Below are 26,560 nucleotides of genomic sequence, written 5' to 3'. Positions count from 1 at the left end.
GAATTAAAGGTCACGGATTTCATAATTCCCTGCAGCCATGAATTAGACATAGTCTCTGGTTCTTTTTTCACCCCAAACACTGTACTTCTAGAATTATATCATTATTCATTAAAGTAGCTGTTTGGGGTGGGAGTGGCAGTTACTAGGTCTTTTTCACTGAAACCAAAGAACGGGGCACTTTATCCTTCTGTGTGTGTCTCCTGATTTCCAGCGGCTACAAGTTATTATGTTGTAAACACATGTTTCGGGACTTCATCTTCACCTTCATTACTTGTAGTGCTTTCAAAGAGAACAGTGGCCTTTCCCTAGTTCAGAAATGGGTGGTATGCGGTGCACAGTGCAAAGATTTCCCATGCTGTGAATACTAATGAACTGTTTTGTGAGAAGGAACACAGATGGAAGAAAACAACAATGACAGTAGATAATTCAGTGTATGTTGGGTGGTATCATGGGGAGAAAAGAGAGGAACTCGGTTGTTTCTTTTTTCTTTTTCTTTTTTTTTTTTACTTTTTTCTCCCTTTCTTTTTCCTCTTTAGACAAAGCCCGTTGCATTTGCTGTTCGGACAAATGTCAGCTATAGTGCAGCCCACGAAGATGACGTTCCGGTGCCAGGCATGGCCATCTCCTTCGAAGCAAAAGAATTTCTGCATGTTAAGGAAGTAAGGAAAAGGATTTGAATTTCTGCCCGCATGCGTTTTCACCTTGAGACATCATTTCTTCTCTCTTACTGCCGTGACATAGCATTGCACGTGGCCCCCCCTTGTGTAATGTGCGTGGATGCAATGCCGCTCAACCTTTTCTAATATAAATATAACCTTTTTAAAGAAGAAAGAAGTCAAAGGCATCTTGCACTAACTTCAGGGCTCCCCTGGGCTCTGTGACCCAGAAATTGGGAATTACTGGAGTAGAGGATCCTTTTTTATGCATAACTTGTACTTTTTCTTTTAATTTTTAACCTTGGCCGTGTGTCGTTTTCCCCTCACGTCTCAAGTTTAACCACCTGGGGAGGGTTAACAATAATACCTAGAATTCATGATCTCTCCTCTTCTGCTGACAATGCCTGAACGCAGACCACCGATGCCCTGGACCCTCCCTGGGTGGTAAATATCTGCTGTGGAAGAGAGAGTGGTAGGCCTTGGAGCTACTAAGGCAAAGGAGTAGAGCAGAACACTCCCTTTTTCTCCATGCCAAAAGTCTCCACCTGTCAGTTAACAATGGTTCATATCCGTACACAGGAAAAATGCACCCTTAGTTAAGGTTTATTTTGAGTCAACATTTATCAAATGCCTGCTCTGCAGAACATGGTATGAAAAGAGCAGAAATTCCCACTGAATGATGTTCTCAGTGTGAGTATGAGGTTTCCTTGGACCTGCAGGAATGAGAATTGGAGCGACTTGCATCTGAGGGATGATAGGTCATGAGGAGCATATGTAAATTTCAGTGCTCACTGTGATACGGGCTGTAAGTAAAGGAGGTGATGACTGCCAATTAAAAGAGCTTAGACTAGACTCCAATAACAAAAATGTATTAAAAAAATAAATCCATACTCTAAAACTCTGTTTGGTAAAGAGGTAGAGAGGTACAGTTTTAGCCTCGACTCAAATATGTTTTTTATATATGTAAGGAAAAAAAGCCCAGAGAATTTATTTATTTTTTTTAAGATTTTATTTATTTATTAGAGCGAGAGAGAGCACGAGCAGAGGGGAGGGAGCAAGGGCAGAGACAGAGGGAGAAGCAGACTCCCCACTTAACAGGGAGCCCGAAGTGGGACTCGATCCCAGGACCCTGGGATCATGAACTGAGTCGAAGGCAGATGTTTAACCGACTGAGCCAGCCAGGCGCCCAAGCCTAGAGACTTTAGAGCCTACCATTTCATTAACTTCTAGAAAGAGATACGAATACTGGCTGGGAAGGAAAGATAGAAAAAGTTGTTAGAATTAATGACATGCCTGGAATCTGGCTTTACAACAGGAAGTTAGGTTAGTCCAGGGTCCCCTCCTGATGGCTGCTATTTGAAGAGAGATCTCTTTTCTACCATGGAAGGAAAAGAAAAACAGAGTGGATAGTCTTCTTTGAAATGCTCAAGAACAGACTGGAAAGATACCATTCAGTTGAGAGAAGTAAAACCAAACATAAAGATTTAGGAAAAAATATTCTATCTGCAAGAGAGAAACTGTGAACATCCACATGAGTAGAGAAATCCTCTGTGAATACTGTACCATAATCAGAAACCTGTTTGCACAGAGGGACATTTTGCTCTGACACAAGATATTTCAGGTAGATTTCGGTTTTTCTCTCCCACTCTTAATATTTTTAAGTAATCTGATTATAGAAGAGGCCTCTGTAGCACTCCGTAGTTCCTAATGGTCTCTTGATAGGAAGGGCTATTAATCTTTGAACCAGGGGAGGTGATCCTACAGAAGCTGCACTGGTATTCAGGCTAGTCTCAAAGCATAGCAGTAAAGAGAAGGAAGAGTCTAGCCTGCCGGTGGATTGCTGAGCTCGTTGACAATACTTCACTCATACATGCTCAACCACGAAACCCTTAGAGTTTCTCCAGTTGTGATGTTGAGGCATAGTTTACTGTAATTGCCATAACATGCCTCTCCACCGAAAATAGTTAACGTAGAAGAAAAACAATCTGAAGGGGCGCCTGGGTGGCTCAGTTGGTTGGGCGACTGCCTTCGGCTCAGGTCATGATCCTGGGGTCCCGGGATTGAGTCCCGCATCGGGCTCCCTGCTCGGCAGGGAGTCTGCTTCTCCCTCTGACCCTCCCCCCTCTCATGCTCTCTCTATCTCATTCCCTCTCTCAAATAAATAAATAAAAATCTTAAAAAAAAAAAATCTGAAGGCATGAACTTCTGTGCACTGATGGCAAACAAATTTGATTTTGTCTTTAGAAATTTAACAATGACTGGTGGATAGGACGATTGGTGAAAGAAGGCTGTGAAATCGGATTCATTCCAAGCCCGGTGAAACTAGAAAATATGAGGCTACAGCATGAACAGAGAGCCAAGCAAGGGAAATTCTACTCCAGGTATGAGAAAAACAGCGTTTGTGTAGAAGTCCACATTATATGGTCATTCGTGTCTTCCTGTTTTCTGTGTCCCGCAGTCTTTATTATGTGTTGAAAAGCAGACTGGCGGTATGGTTTAGTGATGGCATCCCAGCGTCTGATTTTCATCTTATTTGGGAATCAAATTAATTGTTCTCATTAATAATAAAGGCATCGAGTATTAAGTTTGGGCTTCAGTGCAGAGGAAGTTCTAACGTCCTAATCTCTTACTGAAAGCATTCTGGCCCTGAGCAGCCTTGGTGACTAATCCTGGTGTTGCTAGCTGCCTGGCAGGGTGGGGAGGCATTTTAGACATGACTGTCTTAGTCATCACTGGCCAGGAGCAGGTCTTGTGATCTGTTCATTTCATCCTCACTTGGGAAACTCAGTTTTCAGGTCTACCCATTGCTAAGCACTTACAGGGAAACCCAGTATGAAACCAGTTAAAACTGCCTTTGCAGATAGCAATTAAATGAGTTATGTAATACGCTGGGGCTGAGTATTCCTTCCTAGGATTCTTGAAGTTATATGCCCCTCAATAAAAGAATCACTGGAAGACTGAAAAGAATTCACTCAGACATGGAGTGAATTTGAAATTGAACCTAATGCAGATACCTCTGAGAACATGGTCTGCTTCTCCCTGTGGGAAGGGATGTGATTTGGGCAAATCTTTTCGCTAATGTGAACAGCTAGGCTTCTGTTTTCTCTAGCTTAGATTTTGTTTGTTTCTATAATGCTGTAAAATCCTTTGTATTCAATGGTAATACTTTAGCATTAGCAAGAATTTTTTTTTTTTGATCAAGCATCTGCAAACCAGTAAAATATAAGATCCTTTTTGGTTTGGAACATCCATCTTCTTTAGTATTTTGTAACTGTCAGGTTCTTTTAGTTCAGATGCAGTTCCTCCCTTTTTGGAGACCTCTACCTCATCTCTGGCTTTCATTAATCCCTACGTTATTGGCGGCTCTCAGATTGTGAAATGCATGTAGTCATATAGAAGTAGATGCGTGCAGATCTACAAAGCATGTGCATCTGACTTGTAGGATGTTGAAGATCTGATTCTGTTCATACAATTTCCAGTGTTCTCCTGGCTTTATTGTGTATTCTTGTGTGTATTGTGTATTCTTCTGTTCTCTGTATTGATCCTGGTATCTTAATACTAGCTAATAAAATCTCAATGTGGAAAATTATTTTCATAGGGTATAGATATTGCTGTTTTCAATTTGGCGGTATATAGGTTGTTGAGGTTTGATGTTATCTCAGATAGGGGATGCTTGTTTTGGCTTTATTTGTTAAGGATAATTCAGCATTTTCAAGAGTTTTCCTGGTCAAGTAAGTTTAGGACAGTACTAGGTAGGTACTAGGAAATTTTTTTTTTTAAAGATTTTATTTATTTATTTGACAGAGAGAGAGCACAAGCAGGGGGAGCAGCAGAGGGAGAGGGAGAAGCAGGCTCCCTGCAGAGCAGGGAGCCCGATGCGAGCCTCGATCCCAGGACCCTGGGATCATGACCTGAGCCGAAGGCAGACACTTAACCGACTGAGCCACCCAGGTGTCCCTTTTCTGGGCCTTTAATACATCAATGTGTACTGTGAATCTGGGTAGTGGGATGGGGATATTTTTCATGAATATACTAAAATTATCTTAAATTTTTCTTGGTTCCTGTCTTTGGAATAGCGTTTTGTAGAATGCATTATGGAAAATTTGGGATGGGTTTTTGCAGAGACATACTGGTCTTATCTTTCTCTGCTTATTCGTGTACAAATCGAGAAAGGAAAACTACCTCCCAAAGCGTAGGAAGGGAGAAGTTTTGGCCAAAATTGTTAAGGAAGCACGGTTTCCTCTGCCTCCCGCGTGGTCATCCCTGGTCTGATGTGAGTCATCAGCTCAGCTTTATAAGCGCTTGCGGAAACAGTAGGTACTAGAGCTTCCACTTTCCAGATGGGGCAGCAGGCAAAGGGAAGGTGGGGAACTTGAGCAAGTTTGCACAACTAGTAAGCAGTAGAATCAGGATGAAAACTGGATTGATCTGACTGTAGCCTGACCTCAGACAGATGACCCTGCTCCACCGCACATCACGTAGTGAGGCCTGGCACAGCAAGGACAGAACAGATTGTTATTAATATTGCCATCTGTTATTATTTACTAGATTAGATAGATTGGTTTGCTATTGCATTTTTTTTTCCCTTAAGAGACTATGAATTACATTTGGGGAGTAACATCTCATAACTTATTCTAGGGAGCTAGGTTACCTTTCCTATAACTGGCTATCTTTTCTCTTGATTTTCTTGATTTTGTCTTTTCTCTTTACCTAAGCTTTTGCCTCAGTCTGTGAAGGCATTTTTACTTGCTTTTAGAGATTTTTACATTTGTCTTCTAACACTCAAAATACAGTTTTATTTTGAGGACGTAACCAGAATTCAGCAGTATGTAAAAACTCTGATTATTAAATTATAAAAATCGACAGAAATCAAAGGTAGTAAATTGGGGCAGAGGTCAGGAATGTTGCATTTGTCTAGAATGAAAAGGGCAAATTTGCATTTTGAACATTTTGACTATTTGTGCTGTTTGTCGAAATTTTACACAATCCAAATAATACTTTGACTTTTATTAAAATTCAGCGAGAATGTAAAACAGACCCATGCTTGAACTGAAATTAGACTTGGGACTTTAGAAAAAGTAAAAACAAAAACCAAACACATTAAAAAAAAAACAAAAAAAACTTCTGGAAGAAAATGTTTTGGTCCTGGGGTAATGGGTATATTCTTGTAAAATGACCAGAAATTGCTTCTATAAATACCACTTTTTATTAATTTTACATCCTGTCTGGTATCCTTGTTAAATGCACTGGCATATCTCTTAAGAACCTCAGAAAGATACGGAGGCTCCTGCTATAGCTGCTTTCCGTTTGTGATGTTGGTCTGTTTTACGCATTAAAATGCCAGAACAGAAGCAATACAATTCAACCTGCTTACTGGTGTTTTAGTGGAATTTATATTTTCATATTAATATTTATGTAACTTAAACATTGCCCTTCGGTGCATAGACATTGTAGCAAATTTTTTTTTTTTTTAAGATTTTATTTATTTATTTGACAGAGAGAGACACAGTGAGAGAGGGAACACAAGCAGGGGGAGCAGGAGAGGGAGAAGCAGGCTTCCCCCCGTGCAGCAGGGAGCCTGATGCGGGGCTCGATCCCAGGACCCCGGGATCACGACCTGAGCCGAAGGCAGATGCTTAACGACTGAGCCACCCAGGTGTCCCTGTAGCAAATTCTTTCAACTAGACCCAGGGTTGGCTCTGATAATAAATGTTAGGCTGTAAAACTGTCTTGCCAAAATCGCCTATCCCTTGCTACTCCTTCCCGTCGTCTTCATCTGTGAAGGGGGCCTTTTAGTAATAGGATATTTAGTGTGCTGGGATGCTGATAAAAAACATCAGTGCTCTTGTTCTGATGTTACGTCTAGAGTTTCCAAGACACTGGCATGTCACATATCCAATTTTAGAATGTGGTGGTTCCGTAGTATGTGCTCTTCAAATTGTGCCTCAGTGAACTGGGTCGAACCCTCCATGTTAGTCATGCATGAGACACGTTCCGAATGCTAACTGCTAGTGAAGGGTTAAATCATGTCACACCGTGTTTGTCCCGTTCCTTTGTGTGTCTTGCAAAAAGGTTAGCAAGTTCAGTATGGCAGTGTTTTTCTTCTATAGGTTGCTCAGGAGAGCTTGAATACTTTCGGTCTTAAGACACTAAAAGTGACCAAGCCGAGACAAAGAAGCAAACCAAATGAGAAGAAAACCCCAAGTCTTGGTGTTAACCTTAAGGTTCTCTGCACTGCTTCAGAGGGTCTCCAACCTAAGAAGCAAAGGAAGGCTCTGTTGCTGTCTCTCCGTGATGCTGGCAGAGAATTTGAGGGCTGCAGAAATTACCCAAATTCTTTTCCATTCTCCCAGGGCCTTTTAAAATTAAACCTGGAATTTGAAACCGAGACTATTACATGGCTGTTTCAAGTACTCCAGGAATCTCCACTGGGAAATTGCTATTTTCCTCCTTGTAGGAAAGACAAATTTAAAGTTCAGTAGAAACCCAATGACTAATCATGTTTATTGAGCAATACAAATTTTTTAATGTCTGAAATAAGTGTCAGGTGTAATAAAATTTTTGCTTTACTCCAGTAAATCAGGAGGAAATTCATCATCCAGTTTGGGTGACATAGTACCTAGTTCCAGAAAATCTACACCGCCATCATCCGGTAAGTAGGCAACGAGTGTGGAACGGTACACTCTGCATTTCATGCTCTCCTCGATCTCCCCTAGTTGTGTGACTGTACATACACAGGGTCCCTTTGTGAACCCTAGAAGGGTTAAAAGCCATTAGAAATAAGAGTGCCTACATGGAGTAAGAAATAATATGGGGAAATTTTGTTCAGGGCTTTGAAAAAAGGAAATATGTCCATGTGTTCACTATAAGTTGTTTAGATGACCAAAACGATGAATGTGTCCAACTTTTTATCCCTATACACACACACACCCACACCGTGGTGCCCAGCACATCGTCATGGGCAGCGAATGGGTGAATGCCCACCATCAGCCACAGTGCAATGTGCGTTGTTGGCCCCAATATTCAATAAAGGCAGAAGAAGAATAAAAGCTTTCGAAAGCCAAGGAAAGGAGAATAAAGTGATGGTGATGAGTTTTATCCCAAAGGCTCTGTGGAAGATGGAGGAGATGAGTAGAAGTCTTGAAAAGAGATAGAAACACTTGTAGGAAGAGTAACTATTTTCTTTCCAAGGCAGTGGAGAAGGATACCACATTAAATTTCAATTTCAGATAAATGAATAATTTTTTTTGTGTAAGTATTGTATGAGAAATACAGTAAAAAAAAAATTTATCTGAAACTGAAATTTGACTGTATTTTTCTTTGTTAAATCTGGCAACTCTAACATTCTGGAGTTGTATATAAATTGGAGACTAATTGGTAGAATTGCAGAAAGCCCATAATTATCAGAATCTTAGTGTGCTAAGAGATGCAGATGAGTCAGAGTAAGATCGCAAGGACTCACCAGCGGAGTATTTGAGTGAAATGATTCCTAGGGTGATTTTGAGGAAGCTGAAGCTGAAAGTGGGAAGAGCGCACATCTGTGGACAAGTTAGGGAAGTGATTGCACTCTAGCCTGTCTTAAGAACAGGTTTCCCCTATTACTCCTGATCATGCCTTGTTCCTGAATGTTGGTGACTTTTAGAGACCAAAGTCTTAATAAAAATGATAGAACTTTTTAAGTGCAAAATCTGAGCACTTAAATAAGAAATAAATCGTTTTAGGATGCATATTGATTTCAAATACCTTGTACGTACGACTTGCAGTAATTCTGAGTTGTCCAAAATCAAGTAAAATAGTATGTTTGAAATGAAAATTGAAGCCCTTTTAGGGATTATGTGAGGCTTCTGTCTTCCCTCCACCAGTGGAGGGGAGCTGTTTACTGAATGCACAGGGCAAAGGAGGCTTATCTCCGCTCCTTCTCAAACATGTAAAATTATAGAGATTAGGACAGAAAGCTGTACCCTTTGTATAATATCTTAAAAGCTGTCTCAGAGACTCCAGAGGACTATCACCAGGCTCCTGAAATGGGGAAATGTTACATCATCTAGTGACAGTACTGCAGCCCCATCCGCAGAGGTCAGCACTACCCCTATAGACCAGGAAAAGTGTGTTTGTAAAATAACATTCTGTTTTTGTAGACAGATATTTATCATTAAAACTAAAGTTTACTACAATAAAGTAAAGATGATTTAAAACTTGATCAGATACAGGACGTTGGAATAACTTCTCTGAATACCGAGAACAGAAAACACTCGCGACTTAAAGGACTGGAGACCTTTGCTAACTATGAATTTATAGTTGGGCACATCAGGAACCTGCTATAATTTTCATATCAATGCCACAGCTTCTCTAAAGGAAAACTTTAGAGAATTTCTACAGAGAAGATTCCCCCACCCCACCTCCAGGGTAAACTGCCTAACCAGTCCAGTATGGATTGGCCTACAGTCCTAACTTTCACCTGTATCTCCCAGAGGCCCTATCTACAATTCACCTCACCCATTGCTAGACCGAAGAATACAAGCATTTGCCTGAAGTAAATATACTTAGAGTTTCTCAAGGAGTTGAAAAAGGAAAAATTTCTACTTCTCCTCTAGGTAATGGGGTGGTAGCCAGTTACACAACACACACCCCAGGCCTACTTGTGCGTGCCTGCATGGGTCACCCCAGCATGCCCCTCAACTGGACCCAAGTGTCTAAGATGAAGTTACAAATTAGATTTCAAAAAATGCTGCCAAGGCGCTCCACCAAAAAAAAAAAAAAAATTCTGTTGAGGACCAATAGAAGAAACTATTTTCATATTTATGGAAGTAGTTTTCCCAAGTAAATACTAATGTTTGCCAAGGTCTGCAGATACAAGTATGAAACAAAAAAGGGCAACCATCTGAGTCTAATAAAGTGTATGGAGCTCTGAAGAGTTGAACATGCTTCTTAACTGTCTTAGTAAATTTCTTTAATGTGTTTTGAAAGCGGCCAAATGTTTTAGAATTTTCTGTGTTTTGGAATGAACCCAGATGCTTTTAAATTTAAGTTAACCAAAAGTCAGAACTAATAAATTGGAAAGTTCTCAATTTGGGATTCTGAGCCCTTGTGTCCAAATATAGGTAAATTTCAAACCTGACTCAGGCTCTGAGGCTATGTGTGGGTCGCCAAACATCTGGGCAATATTATAGCTAAACTTTTTATGCATTTCCACTCTTCCTATAAAAAATTTTTTAAAAATCCACCCACTGATCACAGCAGACCAGACTGAAGGGCCAAATTGTAAAATCTAATGTATGAACTTTGCCAACGTCCTGTCAACTCGGGACATGCTTGTAGGTATCCTCATTTTCAGAAACGCTCTCAGGAAGTACTGTCCCTTGAAGGTGGCCTCTACAAAGCCCAAGAAAAGATGAGAAAGGGAAAAATAGATGGGAATTTACCACTGGAAAGGAAACTTAGCTGATGCTGGTTAAGGTCTATCCCAGAGATAGTGAAGAACTGACCCAGATCCTCTCCTTCGTAGCTGGGAAGACACAACATGCTTCCTAAGTTAGGATTCAATATGAAGAGCCTTATAGGGTTGGATAAAAGTCAGCATCAGTTCATAGCGTTTCTGTCCCACGCTGCATGCTGACCCTTTCAGTGCGTCAACGTGTGTGGGTGGTGCAGAGAGACTTATTTACTAGGTAAGTCTAACTAAATAGCTGGAATTAACTCAGACTGTTAGTACTTTCACCAGAGAGGGAATCCTACGCACTCTCTGGGCGAGCAGGCGTTGATACGTGCAACGTTGTGCAAACAGTGCCAGGGAATCGCTCCATCACACACCTTCGACCTCCTCAGATGACTCAAAGGAACAATTAAGCGAAAGCTCTTAGTCTGCAAAAGGCTGAGTCACCTCATATCCGTAATAACCTCAAAATTGAAAAATAATGTGACGGCTGTCGAGTGATCTGCCCCCATACCGAAGAGGGTAGCAGCGGCTGCCCGAGTGTGACCCCGGTGTGCTCCTCGTGGGGCGCAGGGATGGGGGCTGCCCTGTGACGCCGAATGGTTATTTCCGATGGTAATTTGCTCCTTATCTGAATGGACTGTGGTTTTTGTTAGATTTCCGTGACCTCAACTAAACCATAGCCTAATTTTCTCCTGAGCTCCACTCTACGGCCCCTTCCTGAATCCTGGCAATGAGGATGGACCCCCCACCCCCACCCCCTTGGGCTGGGGGAAGGAAGGGTGCCTGCATGGAGAGCGCTCACCTGCAGGGGCAGCGACGTGCGGGGGTGTGGGCACAGGTGGGGGCTTGCTTCTGAGTCCCCGCTCCGCCAAGGTTTTTTTTTTTGTTTTTGCCAAGAGCAAGTCCCTTAAACTCTTGAATTATCATTTCAATCTTAAAAATAAGGGGGTTGAAAGTGATCTTCAAACTACTTTCCAGCTCTGGTTCTGCGGTGGATAAAACCCTGTAGTAATTGCAGGTGGAAGCGTTTTTTATAAACCTCGAAATGAGATGATGGGTCTTTTTTTTTTTTTTTTTTTTCCATTTAACACTGAATCGTTGCGCACTCTGGTTTTCAAGGCAAAAGATTTTTAAAGTGAAAGCATGTAGAACCACAGACCTAAACCTCTTGTTCTGCAGACAAAGAGACCCCTGCCATGCTCTCTGGGGTCTTCATGCCCTTCCACTCCATTTCTCATGTTTAATGCATTTATATGAGGGCTTCATATCAATCAGTGGAAGTCCCCTTATTATGTCATTTTATTAGACTCATTTCATTTGGAGACCGATCTCCAATGTTTTCTAACTAGTTTTCAGTCAGCCTGCCTGAGGGGGTCTATACCATCTTGAAATCGTTTTAATCCTGCCCATCCCGGAAGCCTCCCGGGATCATTTGCCTTGTGTAGGACTCCTTTGTGTTGCCTGAATTGGGGATTTTTCAATTCTCGCTTTTCCCTCAGATGCCTCTTGCGTTTTTAGTGACGCTTTCCACATTGCCCTTACTTTTTTTTTCCCCACACAAAACCAAGCAAAACAAGAAATCTGAGGCACATCGTGATAAAGGTTACCAATGCAGTTGCTTATTATCGGAAAGCTGACTGAAGATACTGTAAGACGTGAAGCCAGATGTTCCGGACCATACCTTCTATGCAGTTGACGTGGAAAACTATCAGTAGTCTATTTGAAACTACAAATTAAAAATGTTGCTCTAAAAATATTATTCAAGAGATCTAGCATAGAACTCACATGTTCACGCAGACAGATATCATGAGGGGATCTCTCGGTATTGTTAGGTTTGATTGCATTGCGTTCTTAACGTGCCTTACCTTTACATTTTACTTTGTTGACTATGCTGAGCACTCATGATAGATCTTTTACTATGGTTCGTTTTATTTGCTTTCATTTTATTTTTTTTTTATAACCTGTTTTTCCTCTCCTGTCTACCTGATGATTTTTGAATTGTTTGTCTGTATATAGCTATAGACATAGATGCTACTGGCTTAGATGCAGAAGAAAATGATATTCCAGCCAACCACCGCTCCCCTAAACCCAGTGCAAACAGTGTAACGTCACCCCACTCCAAAGAGAAAAGAATGCCCTTCTTTAAGAAGGTAACATTAACTTCCAAGCTCCCATCTGTCCACCTGCTCAACTGCACTGCCTCACATTTCTAGTCCTGTTGACTGTCTGTGTCCTGTGATAAGCCAATAACGTGCATGCTGTGTTATTCTTTGTTTCTTTTCCATGCTGCTGTAGCTAAGCAGAAGCAGAAATCGGTAAGTTTACATTGACATGAGCTGTGTTTATCCTGCCACTGGCATCATTAGCATCAAAGCCCGAAGTTTTAGTAATAAACGCAGTCATTTCTGTCCTAAGAAAAGAACCTATCAAACAGCTAATTGAGTCCATGCATTTCAAACCGACTAAATTCAGTGAGTGGACCTGTTAAAGCACTATTACAGTACTTATCCTTTTTGATGGAATAATATCTACCACCGAGGGACTTGGTTTAAACATCCCCAAGACGTCAAACACTGACAACTCCATATAATGCACCTCTATTGTGCATGCTTATCCTGTCTGTCTTTGTCTCTTTTTTCCAGAAATTTAACTTCTATCAAGCATATTAAAACCATTATTAGATTCTGATTTATGATATCCAGATACATAGCTTGTACTAAAAAAAAAAAGTATTCAATTTTTAATTTAGTCAGTATTTAAACTTCTAATCCACTAGGTGCAAAATCTGCAGATGAACAAGACCAGTGGAAAACTGCAGGCTTGTTTTGGCGGTTTACTGTGAGTTTTTCCTATTGTCATCTATAAATACTCTCCCGATGTTCTTGCCTCCCCCATCACAGTCAGGTTGCAGGATCTCACCTGTCGGATAACGGGGCAGTGGCTGTGCGTAGAGCCTTTGCCACTGGCCAGCCACAATGCTACACGGTGAGGCTCCTCGTCCCCCGACTGGAAACCAAGGGTATTCCTGAGCTCTCCTGACTCCACACCAAGTCTGTTTCCTTTCACGCATTTTGTAGCTTCAAAGCATTATTTTTTAAGGACATTCGCACCCCACCCCCCCCCCCACACACACACACAATTTCCATTCCTTCCTTTCTTTTTGCACACCACTTTGCAGAGCCAACTGTGCTGTCTTTTGGAATCCTACTTCCTCCTGTCGCTGTGGCCGGCACACCATGGGGACATCGTGACGTGGGTGTGGAGGAAAGCCTCTTCTGCCCCAAGCTCCTGTCCTCGGCTCTTTCCCCCTGCACACAAGCGTTTTGCCACATGGAGGAACTCTAAAATCACGAGGTGTCAGAGACTGAACTGGGAAGTTTGTTGTTTTTGTTTTTTAAATAAATGAGGGTTACTTTTATAATGCAAGACCTCGGCGCTCCAAAAATTAAAACCTGGATTTTTTTGTGTTAAAACAGACAGCCCTAGCCTGATGCACACCTGCACCTGTGGGCCCCCTCTTTCTGGTCCTGTCTTCTCGGCGCAGCTAAACCTTGCAGCCAAGTGACTGAGTTCCTAGCGCCGATGCCTAGAAAATCAGCATCACTCAGATGCTCTGGATTTTCCAGAGCGGTGACGTGAACTAAAACCATGTCAGTCGAGATGCGTTTTTGGAAGTTTGCTTACTCTTAAATTCCCAGCCTTTAAAAATGTTTATCACAATTTTTCAGCTAAAGAATTGGAACCAAAATAAGGCTAGTGGGAAAGAGTAGATAAAAATGATGGTGTCGGTATCCATAGGGCATAAAGTACCAATATTCCATCAAATAAGGTAATTTCTGTAGCTACCCTATTGAATAAGAAGCTGATTGATGACCAGCATGGGTAACGCTTCTCTTAGTTGGCAGCCAGAGAGCGAAGGAACCAAAGACCTCTAAAATACGGGGCTACGAAATACTTACAGACTCGAAATAAAAATTCTTGGTAGCCGTGCAATTTATATTCCTAATTCCAACAATGGAAAAGGTATTCTTATATGGAATAGCTATAAGGACTTGGCTTCGAAACAGTGTCAGTATGATCCCAGGTGGTATCAATGTCTTGACAAATATGCTTATGATGCCTTCGGCACTGGTATTCATTCTTCTGTTATTGATTATGTGGTGAACTTCAATGTAGAGCTCAAAACCAGAGAGACAACCTGAGATTCACGGATGAGACTGTTTTCCATGTTTCAGGTTGCTTTTAGAGTGGTGCTTGTGGCCTTTGTGCTGTTACTGTATTATGTTTGTCTTGTTTTTTTTTTTTTCCCTGTTTGAAAATGTATTCTACCTTTCTTGTGTTTATTAAAATTAATTTTGAACACTAGGTAAAATTTGACTAAAATTTGACAGCACCATCACAGTATTATTTTCGCCCCCTGTAAATATAAATATAAATATATTTGTCTGCCTCCCTGGATGAAATCTCAGATGGAAGCTGTTGAAACTGAAATGCTTTTTAATTCCATCCCGCACCCCCCCCCCCCCCCCCCCCCAGTTAAATTCAATTGAAGTCAGAAAATTTGTAACGGGCAACTTTTTTTAAAAGATTGATTTCTTAGAGCAGGAAAGAGCATGAGGGGAACAGGGGGCAGAGGGAGAAAGAATCTCAAGCCAGCTCTACACTGAGCACAGAGCCCCATGCAGGGCTCAAACTCACGACCTTTGAGATCATGACCTGAGCTGAAACCAAGAGGCGGACGCTCAACTGATGGAGCCACCAAGGCGCCCCTATACAAATGGGCAATTTTAAGCAACAATAAAATGTTCTTGGGTAACAGGCTGATGCAGAAATTACAGTCACACGTTAGCTTTTCAAATTCTTAAAACAGTTAAAAAAATTTTTTTCTGTCTCTGTGATTCTGAAAATATATTTTTTTAGACACTCCTTAATGCAGAAAGATTCAGATGACAGTGATTTGTTTACCCCCGTGTTTAAGGCCTTATCTCTCTCTTCTGCATTAAAAAAAGTCATTTTGAGTCCATGTAGCATTTTCTGCCAACTGGGAAGAGTCGGTTTTAATGTAATCAAACAGATTAACTGTTACCTGATTTTTTCTGGAAAAACTTTATTTTGATCATTTTATGTGAAGCAGCTAAGCTGAAAATTTTGCAAAGTTTTAGAAATTGCTCCAGAATTTAGCTCCTCCCCCTGCTCTTCCAAAAAAGAAAGAAATTGTGAAGGCATGAATTAGTTATATAACAGAGACATTACCTAAACCACTCTTGAGAAGCATATTAGATGTGCAAGTTGATAACAAAGCTTTTGAGGCCCCTGCAGCATGCTTGACTATGTTATCACATGTTAACCACCTTTCTTCCAAGACACACAAACCTTACATTTTAAGTTTTCAAGTTCCAAGGTCTAGAAACCAGAAATCCAAACCCATTCGTCACTAACCTGTGACAATGATCCTAACTACTGGAACAAGCATGCTTTTTAAACTTCAACTCGCACAGTAAAGCAGAGATTTTCAAGTATTTGGTAGTGAACGTTAACAACGTTTTGAAATTAGGTTTTATCCAGGTAAGACAAACATCTAAGATGCAAAGCTAATAAGACCTTTCTTTTCTCCGTAATTACCCACGTTAGGCCTGATCGGTTAAGTCTGCAGAAAACTCTCAAATTCCTTTGAAAAGCAGTATTAATAACTTCCTGTCAAGCCTAAAGCACCTACTCTGCATGAGGCATGTTTTCTGTCCTTCCAACTAGTATTTTGTTCAAAAAGCAGCTTTAGGAACTAATATGTCCGTAGTCTTTTTTGAAGAGAGCAAGAAAACCGTAGACAATTCAGTAACTTGAGAACTTGAGGAAAATAAGCCCACCAAGCTTTGATTGGTTTTCTTGAGGAAAGAGGCGAGTAAAAAAAAAAAAAAAAAAAGGAAAGGTCTGGAAAGCCGGTGCCTCCTATTACACAGTTCAGAAAGAATGATTTATACTTAGAATACTTAGAATATTTCAGGTCCTCCTGCCTTTTAAGCATCTGAAGTCCTCTCCCCTCTCTCTGCAGACAGAGCACACTCCTCCTTATGACGTGGTACCTTCTATGCGACCAGTGGTCTTGGTGGGCCCTTCTCTGAAGGGGTATGAGGTAGGTGGCTGCCCTGGGGGGCACACTGCACTTGACCTTCACAAGCTGAACTGCTTTGTGAGTCCACCTCCTTGAATTTAGAGCTTAAAGAGCTTGCAGCAGCGAAGCACGTTGTTTTCCAAGCTGTGGTATAGATTGCTTCCTGTTTTGTTCTGTTTTTATGGCCGTTGCTTGGGTGCTTTTGCTAGCTTCAGTTTCCTGTGTGGGGAAACATTATCAAATGGAGAGCGCCTGAAACCACCTGCGACGTCATGTGTTGTCACTAAAACATCAGGACAAATTTGGGGAGCTTCGCCTTTTTTAATTGTCATTGTATCAGATCTCAGCAACAGGAAAATGTGGCAATCTCACACATGCTGCACTTTCCAAATGGGAAGCCTAGGTCTTTAAATGGTCTTGGGAATAAAACTGTTTTGTCGTAATTAGGAACAGTTTTGTTGTATTTTAATTTATTGCTTGCTCAATTGCAGGTCACAGATATGATGCAAAAAGCGTTGTTTGATTTTTTAAAACACAGATTTGAAGGGCGGTGAGTATTTCAGAATCCTGGATTTTGTGGATTTCTCCTTGAAGATGACAAAACCCGGGTGGGACAAGGCATGTGAGCACAAGAGAAAACTGCCCTCTGAAGTCTATATGGCAATGGGCAATGAGTTTCATCCAGTTCGGCTGGATTCAGTAAATATCTGTCATATTTGCTCAGCACATCCTCAACCCTGGATAAGCCAGCTCTCTGTTCCTGCACCTGTGTCTGTAAGCTGAACTTGGCCACATCCCTGTTGACCTGTATCTCCCTAAATTCATGATCAGCTGGCTCTTAAGGCTGCCCAGAAATAATACTCAATATCCCTCTTCTATTCACGTTTCCCCTCTTCAAGACGTCTGCACCGTCTCCTCTCTCACCAAGCCCCCAAGCCCCTTCTCATCTCCCTCCCCAATGAACTTGCTTCCTCTTTGACTGAGACTATAGAGGCAATCAGAGGAGAACTTCTGAGAGTTCCCACCACCACACCGAGCCCAACTTGCGTGTTTGCCTGAATGCTGTGCTTTTTTTCCTTTCACTGTGTTCCTAGCAATGGCCAACCCACCCACTTGGGTACCAGGTCCCATTCTCCATCCCAGCACAGCTGTAAATCCTTTCCTTTCTCCTCATCACTACTTCGCATTCTAATGGAAACTCCATCAGCATCTAAAAATGTTGTTATTTCTCCCTTCGACGGAAGTTTGAACCATATTCCCCTCCAGCTGTCCCATTTTTCTCCTTTTCTTTACAGCAAAGCTCCTTCAACACATAGTACATCCTTGTTCTCCTCTCATACTGAAACGTACTCAACGAAAACTAGTCATATCCGATCATCAGTGACCTTGACATTGCTAAATCCAGGGGGTGAAGCCTCAGTCCTTCTCTTAATTGACATGGTGGATTGCTTCATTCTCTTTTAAATACTTTATATGCTGGCTTTCGGCAAGCACACTTTCCTGGTTTTTCTTTTATCTCACTTCGTCTCCTTTTTCTCCTTGGCTGGTTCTTCCTCATTGACTAGACATCTTGGAGTGCCCAGGGCTAAGTCCTTTGGTCTTCTCTCTTCTAGTTACATTCATTCCATGAGTGATTTCATTTGATGTTTGACTTGTAAATAGCATTCCTTCGCTGGTCTGTCCTCTGAATTCCAGATCCATATATCCAACTGCCTATTCAGTATCACCACTGAGATGTCAGATGGACTTCTCAAACTGAACCTCCCAGCTGCCCCCCAAACCTGCTCCTCTCCTAGTAGTCCATGACTCACGTACACCTCCTTCGTCTTTCAGACCTAAGACCCATCCACCCCAAATCACTGAATCATTCTTGACTATTCTGTGTCTCTTATATCCCACATCCGAATGCCGTTGACTGTATCTTCAAAATATATCAAGAACTGAACGACTTCTCACACATATGTCTCTGCTATCCTTTTGGCCTAAGACACCAGCACCTCTTCCCTGGATTATCATCATAAATAGCCTCCTAACTTGTATCTTTGCTTCTGTCGTTGCTTCCTTGATGTCTCTTCTCAATTCAGCAGCCTGGACAATTCTGTTAAACTGTGAGTGGATCTCATCCCTGCTTTGTTCATCTCCATCCAGTGACTTCTCTTTTGACTCAGCATAAAAATCAAAGTCCCTATAGTGGCTTTTAAGACCCTCTCTAGTCTGACCATCCACACTCTTACCCCCTCCTTACTTTTGACTTCATCTCTTAGACTCTCCCACTTGCTCATTCTGCTCCTGCCACACTGACTTCCTTGTGGTTTCATGAGTGTTCCAGACAGCCAGATACATGCCCACCTCAGGGCCTTTGCACTTGCAGTTCCCTGTGGAAGACATTTCTGAGGGAAGACATTTCCCTCAGAGACTGTCCTAGGTATATGTGCACACACACACACACATTCTCTCTCTCTCCCTCTTCCCTGACTCTTTCCATAACTCTTACATTTTATTTATCAATTTTGTTTATTGTCATTCTCCCACAGTTAGAACAAAAACTCCATGAGGGCAGGCTTTTTTGCTTTTGTTTTTGTTTTTCTTCAATCTGCTGTGTGAACTGTTGTGTTCTCAATGCCTGGAACTGTGCTCATTGTGAACAGGACGTGGGTGAGTGTTGAATGTCTCCCATGTATGCCTTGCTAAAGAAATGCAGAGATGGGGAAGCCACTCACAGTCTTTGTGGACCTCAGGTGTTGACCATAAATGGAAACCTTGAGCAGTAAACTACAAAGTAAAGCAACAGACAGGCAGCTCAGCACCTGCGTGTCCGAGGTACACATGGCGTAAAGGGAGGAAGGATTGACACTGACAGGAATGTTAACATCTAGGAAAGGTTTTTAAATGGCAGCTAAGATTTCACCGACTCGAATTAGAAAGAGAAAGGCCGGTCCGGTGGAGGGGGTTAAATGGGTGAAGGAATCAGGGTGTGACACAGCATCATGTGGAAGGCAAGCTCCTTAGAGGTCTTCAAGTCAAGTCTCTAGACAAGGAGTAACTGGTGACAGAGCTAGGGTGCCATGTTAATCGGCTTGGACGTAATCCTTTTCCTCTCTTCCCCTCCCCCTTCAGCTTGCTTCAACAAATTTTATTGAGCATACTCTGTGTGCCGGGCATTGTGAGGAACAAAGTCAGACAAGGGCCTTGGCTTCATGAAGCTTATTTCTAGGTAATTGGAAGGAAGCCTTAAGTCAAACAATCCAGGGACACTGTGGTCAAAGTTAAGCCAGTTCCTGAAGCATCAAAGCTATGATAGGAGTCTAAAATGGAAACTTCGAAATTTAAGCAAAGAGTAGATTATAGGGGACCTGGGAGCACACAGAGCGAGTTCGTATTTCTGTATTTTTTAAGATTATATGTATTTATTAGAGAGAGTGCACACACGAGCAGGGGGGAGGAGTAGAGGGGAAGAAGGGGCACAAGCAGACTCCCTGCTGAGTAGGGAGCCCGATGTGGGGCTCGATCCCAGGACCCTGAGATCACAACCTGAGCCGAAGGCGGACGCTTAAGTGACTGAGCCACCCAGGCGCCCCTATATTTCTGTATTTTTAACAAGACAGATCTGGTGCCTCTACATCCCTGTCCTCACATCCTAACAATACAACAGATAGTATGTGTGGGTTTCAGATTCTTTTAAATTTCTTGATATATTTTGAAGATACAGTCAACGGCATTTGGATGTGGGATATAAGAGACACAGAATAGTCAAGAATGATTCAGTGATTTGGGGTGGATGGGTCTTAGGTCTGAAAGACGAAGGAGGTGTACGTGAGTCATGGACTACTAGAACTGCTTTCTTCCTTGACCACACCTGCTCCTACAGCCATTTGTAATTTATATCGACTTTCACCAGGGAGGCAAGGACACACAGGGAAACCGACAGCAGGACAAGCAAAGGGCTGAAAGAGAAAAGGAACAAAAGCAGAAACTATGTTCCCAGGTGTAAAAAAGACTTTATAATCTGGTCCATATAATCACACGTTCCTAATTTGATTTTTTTTCATAACTTTATGAAGTATTTTTTAGTTTGGGCCAGGAAAACACAGCGTTTGGCTTGGTCCAAGGCTATCTGGCACTGGCCAAGTGAAAAAGGCATACCCCTGGATTAGGCTCATTTACCGTTTAGTTCTTTATGCTTGGCTCTGTCATTTATCCTAATTTGGGGTTGTCTCCTTGAGCATGCACATCCAGAAAATTGCTAGACAAAGCACTATGTTTTCCCTGACTGAGTTAACCCACTGCCCTTTCCAAAATACCAAAGATGGAGAAATGAGATGGCATTTCCTTACTGTTTAAACCTAGTAAGTTCTGAATTTGGAAGACAGATTCCAGCCATACGGCATATCTTGGACCCATGTTCTAAAGTATTAGCCCATCCAAACTGATTTCATTTAAGAAACAAATGAACAAAATAACTGAATGTTGTCAGTCTGCTCTTTCTGGCCAGAAGTAATTTCCACATGACTTTATTAATACACCTGCCTTGGCTCATTTGACTCATAGAGCTCAAGTTCAACATTCTAGGCTTGAGATCACCAACTAAAGATCCTCAAAGGAATTGATAGGGTCCATAAAATACACTTACAAAAATCCATGCAAAAATTTTTTAACCCATGGCAAGACACCCAGAGTACCTGAATCATTAAATGTCTTTGGTTTTGGAAGCAGTAGGGGGCGGAAACTGAGCAAAAGTATCAGGTACTTCTATATACATGTAATTTTAAAAGGGAAAAATGAATCAGTCCTTCATTATCTATTAAATAAACTAAATTTATTTTAAAAAATTAGAAGCCCCAGGGGAAGAAAATATGAAATATGAAAGGAATATGAAATATGAAAGGAAGTGTTGGTGATGAAAAGATTCTTGATAGGAATTCTTTTCTGTTCTTAAACCTAGTTAACTTCATTTGTTGAAGCCCTGGGGAGTTGTCAGAATCGTGATCCTGACTGTTAAATAGCATAAGTGTGTCAGGTCAAAGAATAGATGATAATTCATTATCTTCTTTCTGTTGTGTGCAATATAGTAGCCCATTTACAATCAGATCCATCCTAACCAACTCTGTCATGTAAACAAAGCAATCTTTGGATTCACTGTGTAGGACATTGACAGGTAAATTAACAAGGAAATTGAGAACAAGAAGGAAAGCTACCACCAGTGATGAATTTGGTTTTCCTCCCCAATTAAGATTCCTAAAATTAAGATTCCTTTGAAAATGTCAGCTGTCAGCACTGAAGTGTCTGGAATGGGAATGGAATTGTAGGGATGTGTAAACTGTCGAATTTTCTGTGAGGGAATCTTACTGGAAATCAGTAATCCTGGGCAACATTGCATCACTTTATTTTGTCGTGTAGATAATTTGCTTAGATGTGAGACAACTTCTTCTAAACTGGTGGTTTATCTAGCCTGGCTGCACATTAGAATCATCTGCAGCACTTTTAAAAATAAAACACCAACCCAACAACAAGGGCTTGTGTTCCACCTCTGACCAACTGAGGTCAAATCTCTAAGGTAGGATCTTCTGTAACTGTAAAAGCTTATATGGCAATCTTGGTATATACCATGAGGGTTAAGAACCACTACTCTAAACTGAATTGTCCCCAGAATCTTGCCCTTAGGATTTTCAAGGTCTCCTTTTTGGTGGAATCCCAAGTAGTGACAATTCCCAAAGCATAACTGTAGGAGTTGAAATAGAATAGTGACCCAACTTCATAGCCTACAGTGCTAACCACAGAAGCAGGTCAGTGGATTCTCAGCTGAGCAGTGACATGTGCAGAAAGGTCCAAGCATGTGGGAGAAGGAGGATGTATTACTACAGAAAATCCTGTCCCGCTGCTGAATCAGTTCCCCACAGGCTGACTGGGTGACGCTGCTGTCTCGTCTGTCCGGTCACCGTTGTATCCCCAGGAGGGTGCCTATCACAACAAAGGGGGCAGCACAAGGGGATTTTGGGGGGAGGGGGATGGAATTATTTTCTTGACTGTGGTTACAGGTAGATAATTCTATGAATTGGTCCAAATTCATGGAGAACTATACCCCAGAGAGAATGAATTCTAAGGTATACAGATAAACACAAATTTCTTTGCAAAAGCCAGGGTCCCTTCCCACACGTTACCAAATGCCCTGCTCTTCAATTGGTAAGCACTCTAAACTGTTTTAGCTGTATCTTTTGGTTATTTACTGCTTGCCTCTAAATAACGTGCAATCTTGATTTGCTACTTGAATTTTCAGTATTAGGCATTATCTGTTGCCTTCCTACCTCGCAGAATATGTAGCTCTCGCGCATATTCTCTTCCTGTCTCTCCCATCCTATGCCCATCTCCGCCTTCAGTCTCCCAACAGTTAAATCCTAATTTCAGCTGGCTCCATTTCTTAGGATGTATTGTGACTCTGTGGATAATATTCAAATGAGCCATACTATACGCCATAATGACTTTGTCCTCTGTGTTTTCCATGAGATAAGTAATTTTACTTTTTACGCTCGCTTAACTTCCTCTGTGTTTGGCATTAATTCAGCCCTGAACTCCCCAGCTGTCTGAACCTCCTCACGGTAATACCGAAATGCACCCTGTCGTCACTCAGTGTTGTCTTCTTGAACCTCCGGGAGCGTTCTGGCGATCTCTAGTCTGGATGGTTTCTCTCTTTGATGGGTGCACATTTGTCATTCCGGGACATCCTTCACCATTATTCTTGGGATTCCTTTCACTTTCCTCTTGGGTCAGAGCCCCTTTTCCTTAGATCCGTTGATCTAGGGTTTTACTCTGTCATTTCAGTTTAACAGCATCCTCCAATAGTTTCCCTATAAAAGTACATAACTTTTTGAGGCCCTGAATGTCTAGAAGTGTCTTTCATCAACCCTCCCATTTCACTGAGAGTTAAAACGGCTAGAGAACTCTGGCTGAAATAATTTCCCTTTAGGATTTTGAAAAAACTCTGCCCCATTCTCTTCTGGCTTCCAATGTTGAGAAGTACAGAACACTTCCATTTCTGACCCTCTGTGTGGGACCTGTCTTTCTTCTTTGTCTTCTGTGTCATGAAATTTGTAAGAGTACGTCCCAGTAATAGAACTCTCAACCTCTGTCTGTGCTGGACCTTGTTGATTCGGAAAATCAAGATTCTTAATTCTGGATTTTTTTTTTTTTTTTAAGTTTCTCTGCTTTCTTTACTCTTTTTTCTGGAGTTCTTGTTATTTGGAAGTTGAAACTCCTGGGTGATTCTCTCATTTGTATAGCTTTTCTTCTGTGTTCTTTCTCTTTGCTTTGTTTGTTTGACCCTTCAGAGTCCCAGCTCTCTTCTTTTGAATTTTTCTTTCTCCTGTCATTTTTAATTGCCAAAAACTCATTCTGACTTTTTAAATAGAAATTTGAGGCGCCTGGGTGGCACAGATGGTTAAGCGTCTGCCTTCGGCTCAGGTCATGTTCTCTAGGTCCTGGGATCGAGCCCCACGTCCAGCTCCCAGCTCAGTAGGGAGTCTGTTTCTCCCTCTCCCTCTGCCCTTTCCCCAGCTTGTGCTTTCTCTCTCTCTCTCTCTCAAATGAATAAATAAAATCTTTAAAGTAAGCAAACAAATAAATAGAAATTTGTTACAGTTTCACAGATATAATAATTTCTTAGCTTTCACGTTTGAATACAGCTGACCCTTGAAAAACAGGGCTTTGAACTATGTGGCTCCACTTCTAGGAGGATTTTTTTTTTCCAATAAATATGTTGGAAAATTTGGGGGAGGACTGTGACGATCTGGAAAAATTAAGAAAAACCTAGGTATAGTTGTAAGAATACAACATATAATATATGTAACATACAGAACATCTGTTAATAGACTGTTTAGGTGATTGGTAAGGCTTCCAGTCAACAGTAGGCTACTAGTAGTTAAGCCAAAAGCTCTGTGTGGATTTTTGATAACACAGGATGTCAGTGCCTCTGACCCCCATGTTGTTGCAGGAGTCAGCTGTATTGTTCACTTACTGACTTCCCTTTGTTTGGGCTCTCATATAAGAGGTTTTCCTTAAGATGCTCAGTGAACACTGTGGTGCTCCAATTTAAAAATGGGACATCACATAATCACTTGGAAATTCCGTGCTCATAGATGGAGCTTGTCAGCTTTGTGCTTCCCTATAGGACAACCTCACTGGACCATGTCCATAGGAAACCTCCAGTGTTACTGTTTTGGAGTCTTTTTCCCTTTGGCAGTCAGATGTCCCAGGGAAAAAGCGCTTCCATTCTGACCCCTGGAGGATGGAAGCCTGGCTATCAAAATTCTCAGATGGGGAAGAGGCTGGGGGCTCACCATTTAGAATCCTTTCTTTTCCATCTAATGTCCCTGTCCTCACTCTGCCTGGGGTCTCCTGGTCACAGGCCCTGCATGTTACTGTCTGTAGAGAATAAACCAGCAATTCTATCACACAGGGAAAGGAGCATCACCTGGCAACTTCATGTAACAGAAGGGAGGTGGAGGGCTCTAACTCTGAAACAGACTTTTCACCAAACCTTCTGTTTTTAGTCTCCCTTTTACCGTTGTCTTCAAGGGTATTGTGAGGCTTCTATTTTACCCCACGGCTTTTTCTATTACTTGTATATTTGGCTATCTCTGGTCTAAGTCCTTTTACTGTTTCCAGCTTCCAGATTGTGGTGCTGTCATTTCTACCATACCTAAAATGACCCCCTAACTCCTTACTACCTGACACAACACTGTCTTCTCCACAACAGCCATCTTGAGCTTTAGTTAATTTTACCAGTTAATTTTCTTATTTATTGCCCATCTCTTCCACTAGACTGTTAGCTGTCTGAGGAGAGATCATGTTTGTCTTGTTCTTACTCTTACTTGTTCTTTGTGCTTATCATAGCACCACACTTCTGGTGCAGGGGCTAAGAAACCAGATTTTCCGGAGTCTGGGTTCAAATCCCTGCTCCACCTTTTAGAAATATATAGCCTTGGATAAATAACCTACTTTGGCTCATTTTCTTCATCAGCAAAAGTGGGATTAGAAGAAGCCTCTCTGCTAGAATTTTGGGGATAATTCAGGGAGGTAATCCAGCTTACAGTGCTTAGTACTTGGTAAGCAAATGATAAATGCCAAGTAAGGAGGTGCAGGGTAAGCAAAAATGAATGATTCGGTGCCTTAACATCTTTTCATTTGAAAATACTGTTCACTATGTATTTCAAACTTAGGTGAGTTTGGGGAATGTACTTCTACCCCCTTATATTCAATTAATAACCTCAGGGTCTTGTGTTACTTTTCCCCCAACAGGATATCCATCACAAGGGTCACGGCTGACATCTCGCTCGCCAAGCGCTCAGTGTTAAACAATCCCAGCAAGCATGCCATAATAGAAAGATCCAACACAAGGTCAAGCTTAGGTAAGTCTGTGCAGTAGACTTGGGCTTAGGCTATTTAAACTTTTCTCTCCCGATGTTGCCAATGAGAAGCTCTAACTAGATGGTTAATTCCATGTGTCACAGAGCAGAGAAAAAATGGACCCATGTTGCCAGTGGCTAGTGCTACAGTTTTAGTAATTTCATGCTAAGGAAAGATTTGTTATGATAGTTTCGAGTTAAATATTCCACTGGCTGTCAGCATTAATGTTTTGGTTGTGGTGTTTTGTTTTGTTTTGACTAATGTGACCTTTGCTGTGTACACACTAAAAATTCCTGGCTTTGCATTGGTGTTACCATGAGCAAGCTCATGGACCTCTGTAGTGCCTCCTTTCCTCATCTAGGCAACAGCAACAACAGAAGAGAGAGATATTAACTACTCTGTAGCATTATTGTAAGGATTAAACACAGTGTGTTCTCCATCAAGGATAGCTATTATCCAAAGACCCTCAGTAACGGAATTTTATCAGTGATTATGTCATATCCAGGATAGTGTGTGTAAGGGGAGGGGTGGGTGTTGAGATAAAAGATATAGATGTAGGAGTCAGTGGTTGAGGAGTCTGGAAGAAAAAGCAGGCCAAGGGGTAGAGAGTAAGCTGAGAAGAGTGTAATTTTACATGGGGAAGACAGGAGCCTCTTTGAGGAAATGACATTTTAGCAGAATGATTTGTTGTGAATTCTTTAGCCTTACAGCTACCTGTGAAAAGACTGTTTTGGGCAGAGGGAACTGAAGGTGCAAAGGCCCTGTGGCAGGAATGTGTGTGATATGTTTAAGGGATAGTGAGGAACCCAGTGTAACAGATGTGGAATGACCAGGGGGCGGGAGGTCACAGAGATGGTGCCTGATCATGTAGGACTCTATAGGGCTTTTATTGTGGATGTTGGTAGAAAGGTGTAGGGAGCCCGACGTGGGACTCGATCCCAGGACTCCAGGATCATACGA

General features: G+C 41.7%; 1 protein-coding gene across 6 annotated transcripts in view; it reads left to right on the top strand.

Moving 5' to 3' along the window:
- CACNB2 (calcium voltage-gated channel auxiliary subunit beta 2) overlaps window positions 1-26,560 on the top strand; it is a 382,283-nt gene that overhangs the window by 343,383 nt on the left and 12,340 nt on the right. For 4 of the 6 annotated variants that reach the window (XM_021696791.1, XM_021696790.1, XM_021696793.1 and 1 more), the window contains 7 exons: window positions 537-659; window positions 2,901-3,037; window positions 7,232-7,308; window positions 12,109-12,242; window positions 16,142-16,222; window positions 16,693-16,751; window positions 25,493-25,602. In XM_021696791.1, the coding sequence (XP_021552466.1) occupies window positions 537-659; window positions 2,901-3,037; window positions 7,232-7,308; window positions 12,109-12,242; window positions 16,142-16,222; window positions 16,693-16,751; window positions 25,493-25,602 (721 nt within the window). Of the gene's footprint in view, window positions 1-536; window positions 660-2,900; window positions 3,038-7,231; window positions 7,309-12,108; window positions 12,243-12,387; window positions 12,408-12,868; window positions 12,931-16,141; window positions 16,223-16,692; window positions 16,752-25,492; window positions 25,603-26,560 lie in introns of all 6 variants that reach the window. The other 2 variants (XM_021696792.1, XM_021696794.1) reach the window with 2 other exon arrangements.

The sequence above is a fragment of the Neomonachus schauinslandi genome, chromosome 5, assembly GCF_002201575.2.
Source record: "Neomonachus schauinslandi chromosome 5, ASM220157v2, whole genome shotgun sequence".
Lineage (NCBI taxonomy): Eukaryota > Metazoa > Chordata > Mammalia > Carnivora > Phocidae > Neomonachus > Neomonachus schauinslandi.
Note: the sequence above shows the minus strand (reverse complement) of the source record. Positions and strands in the feature narration are given on the sequence as shown.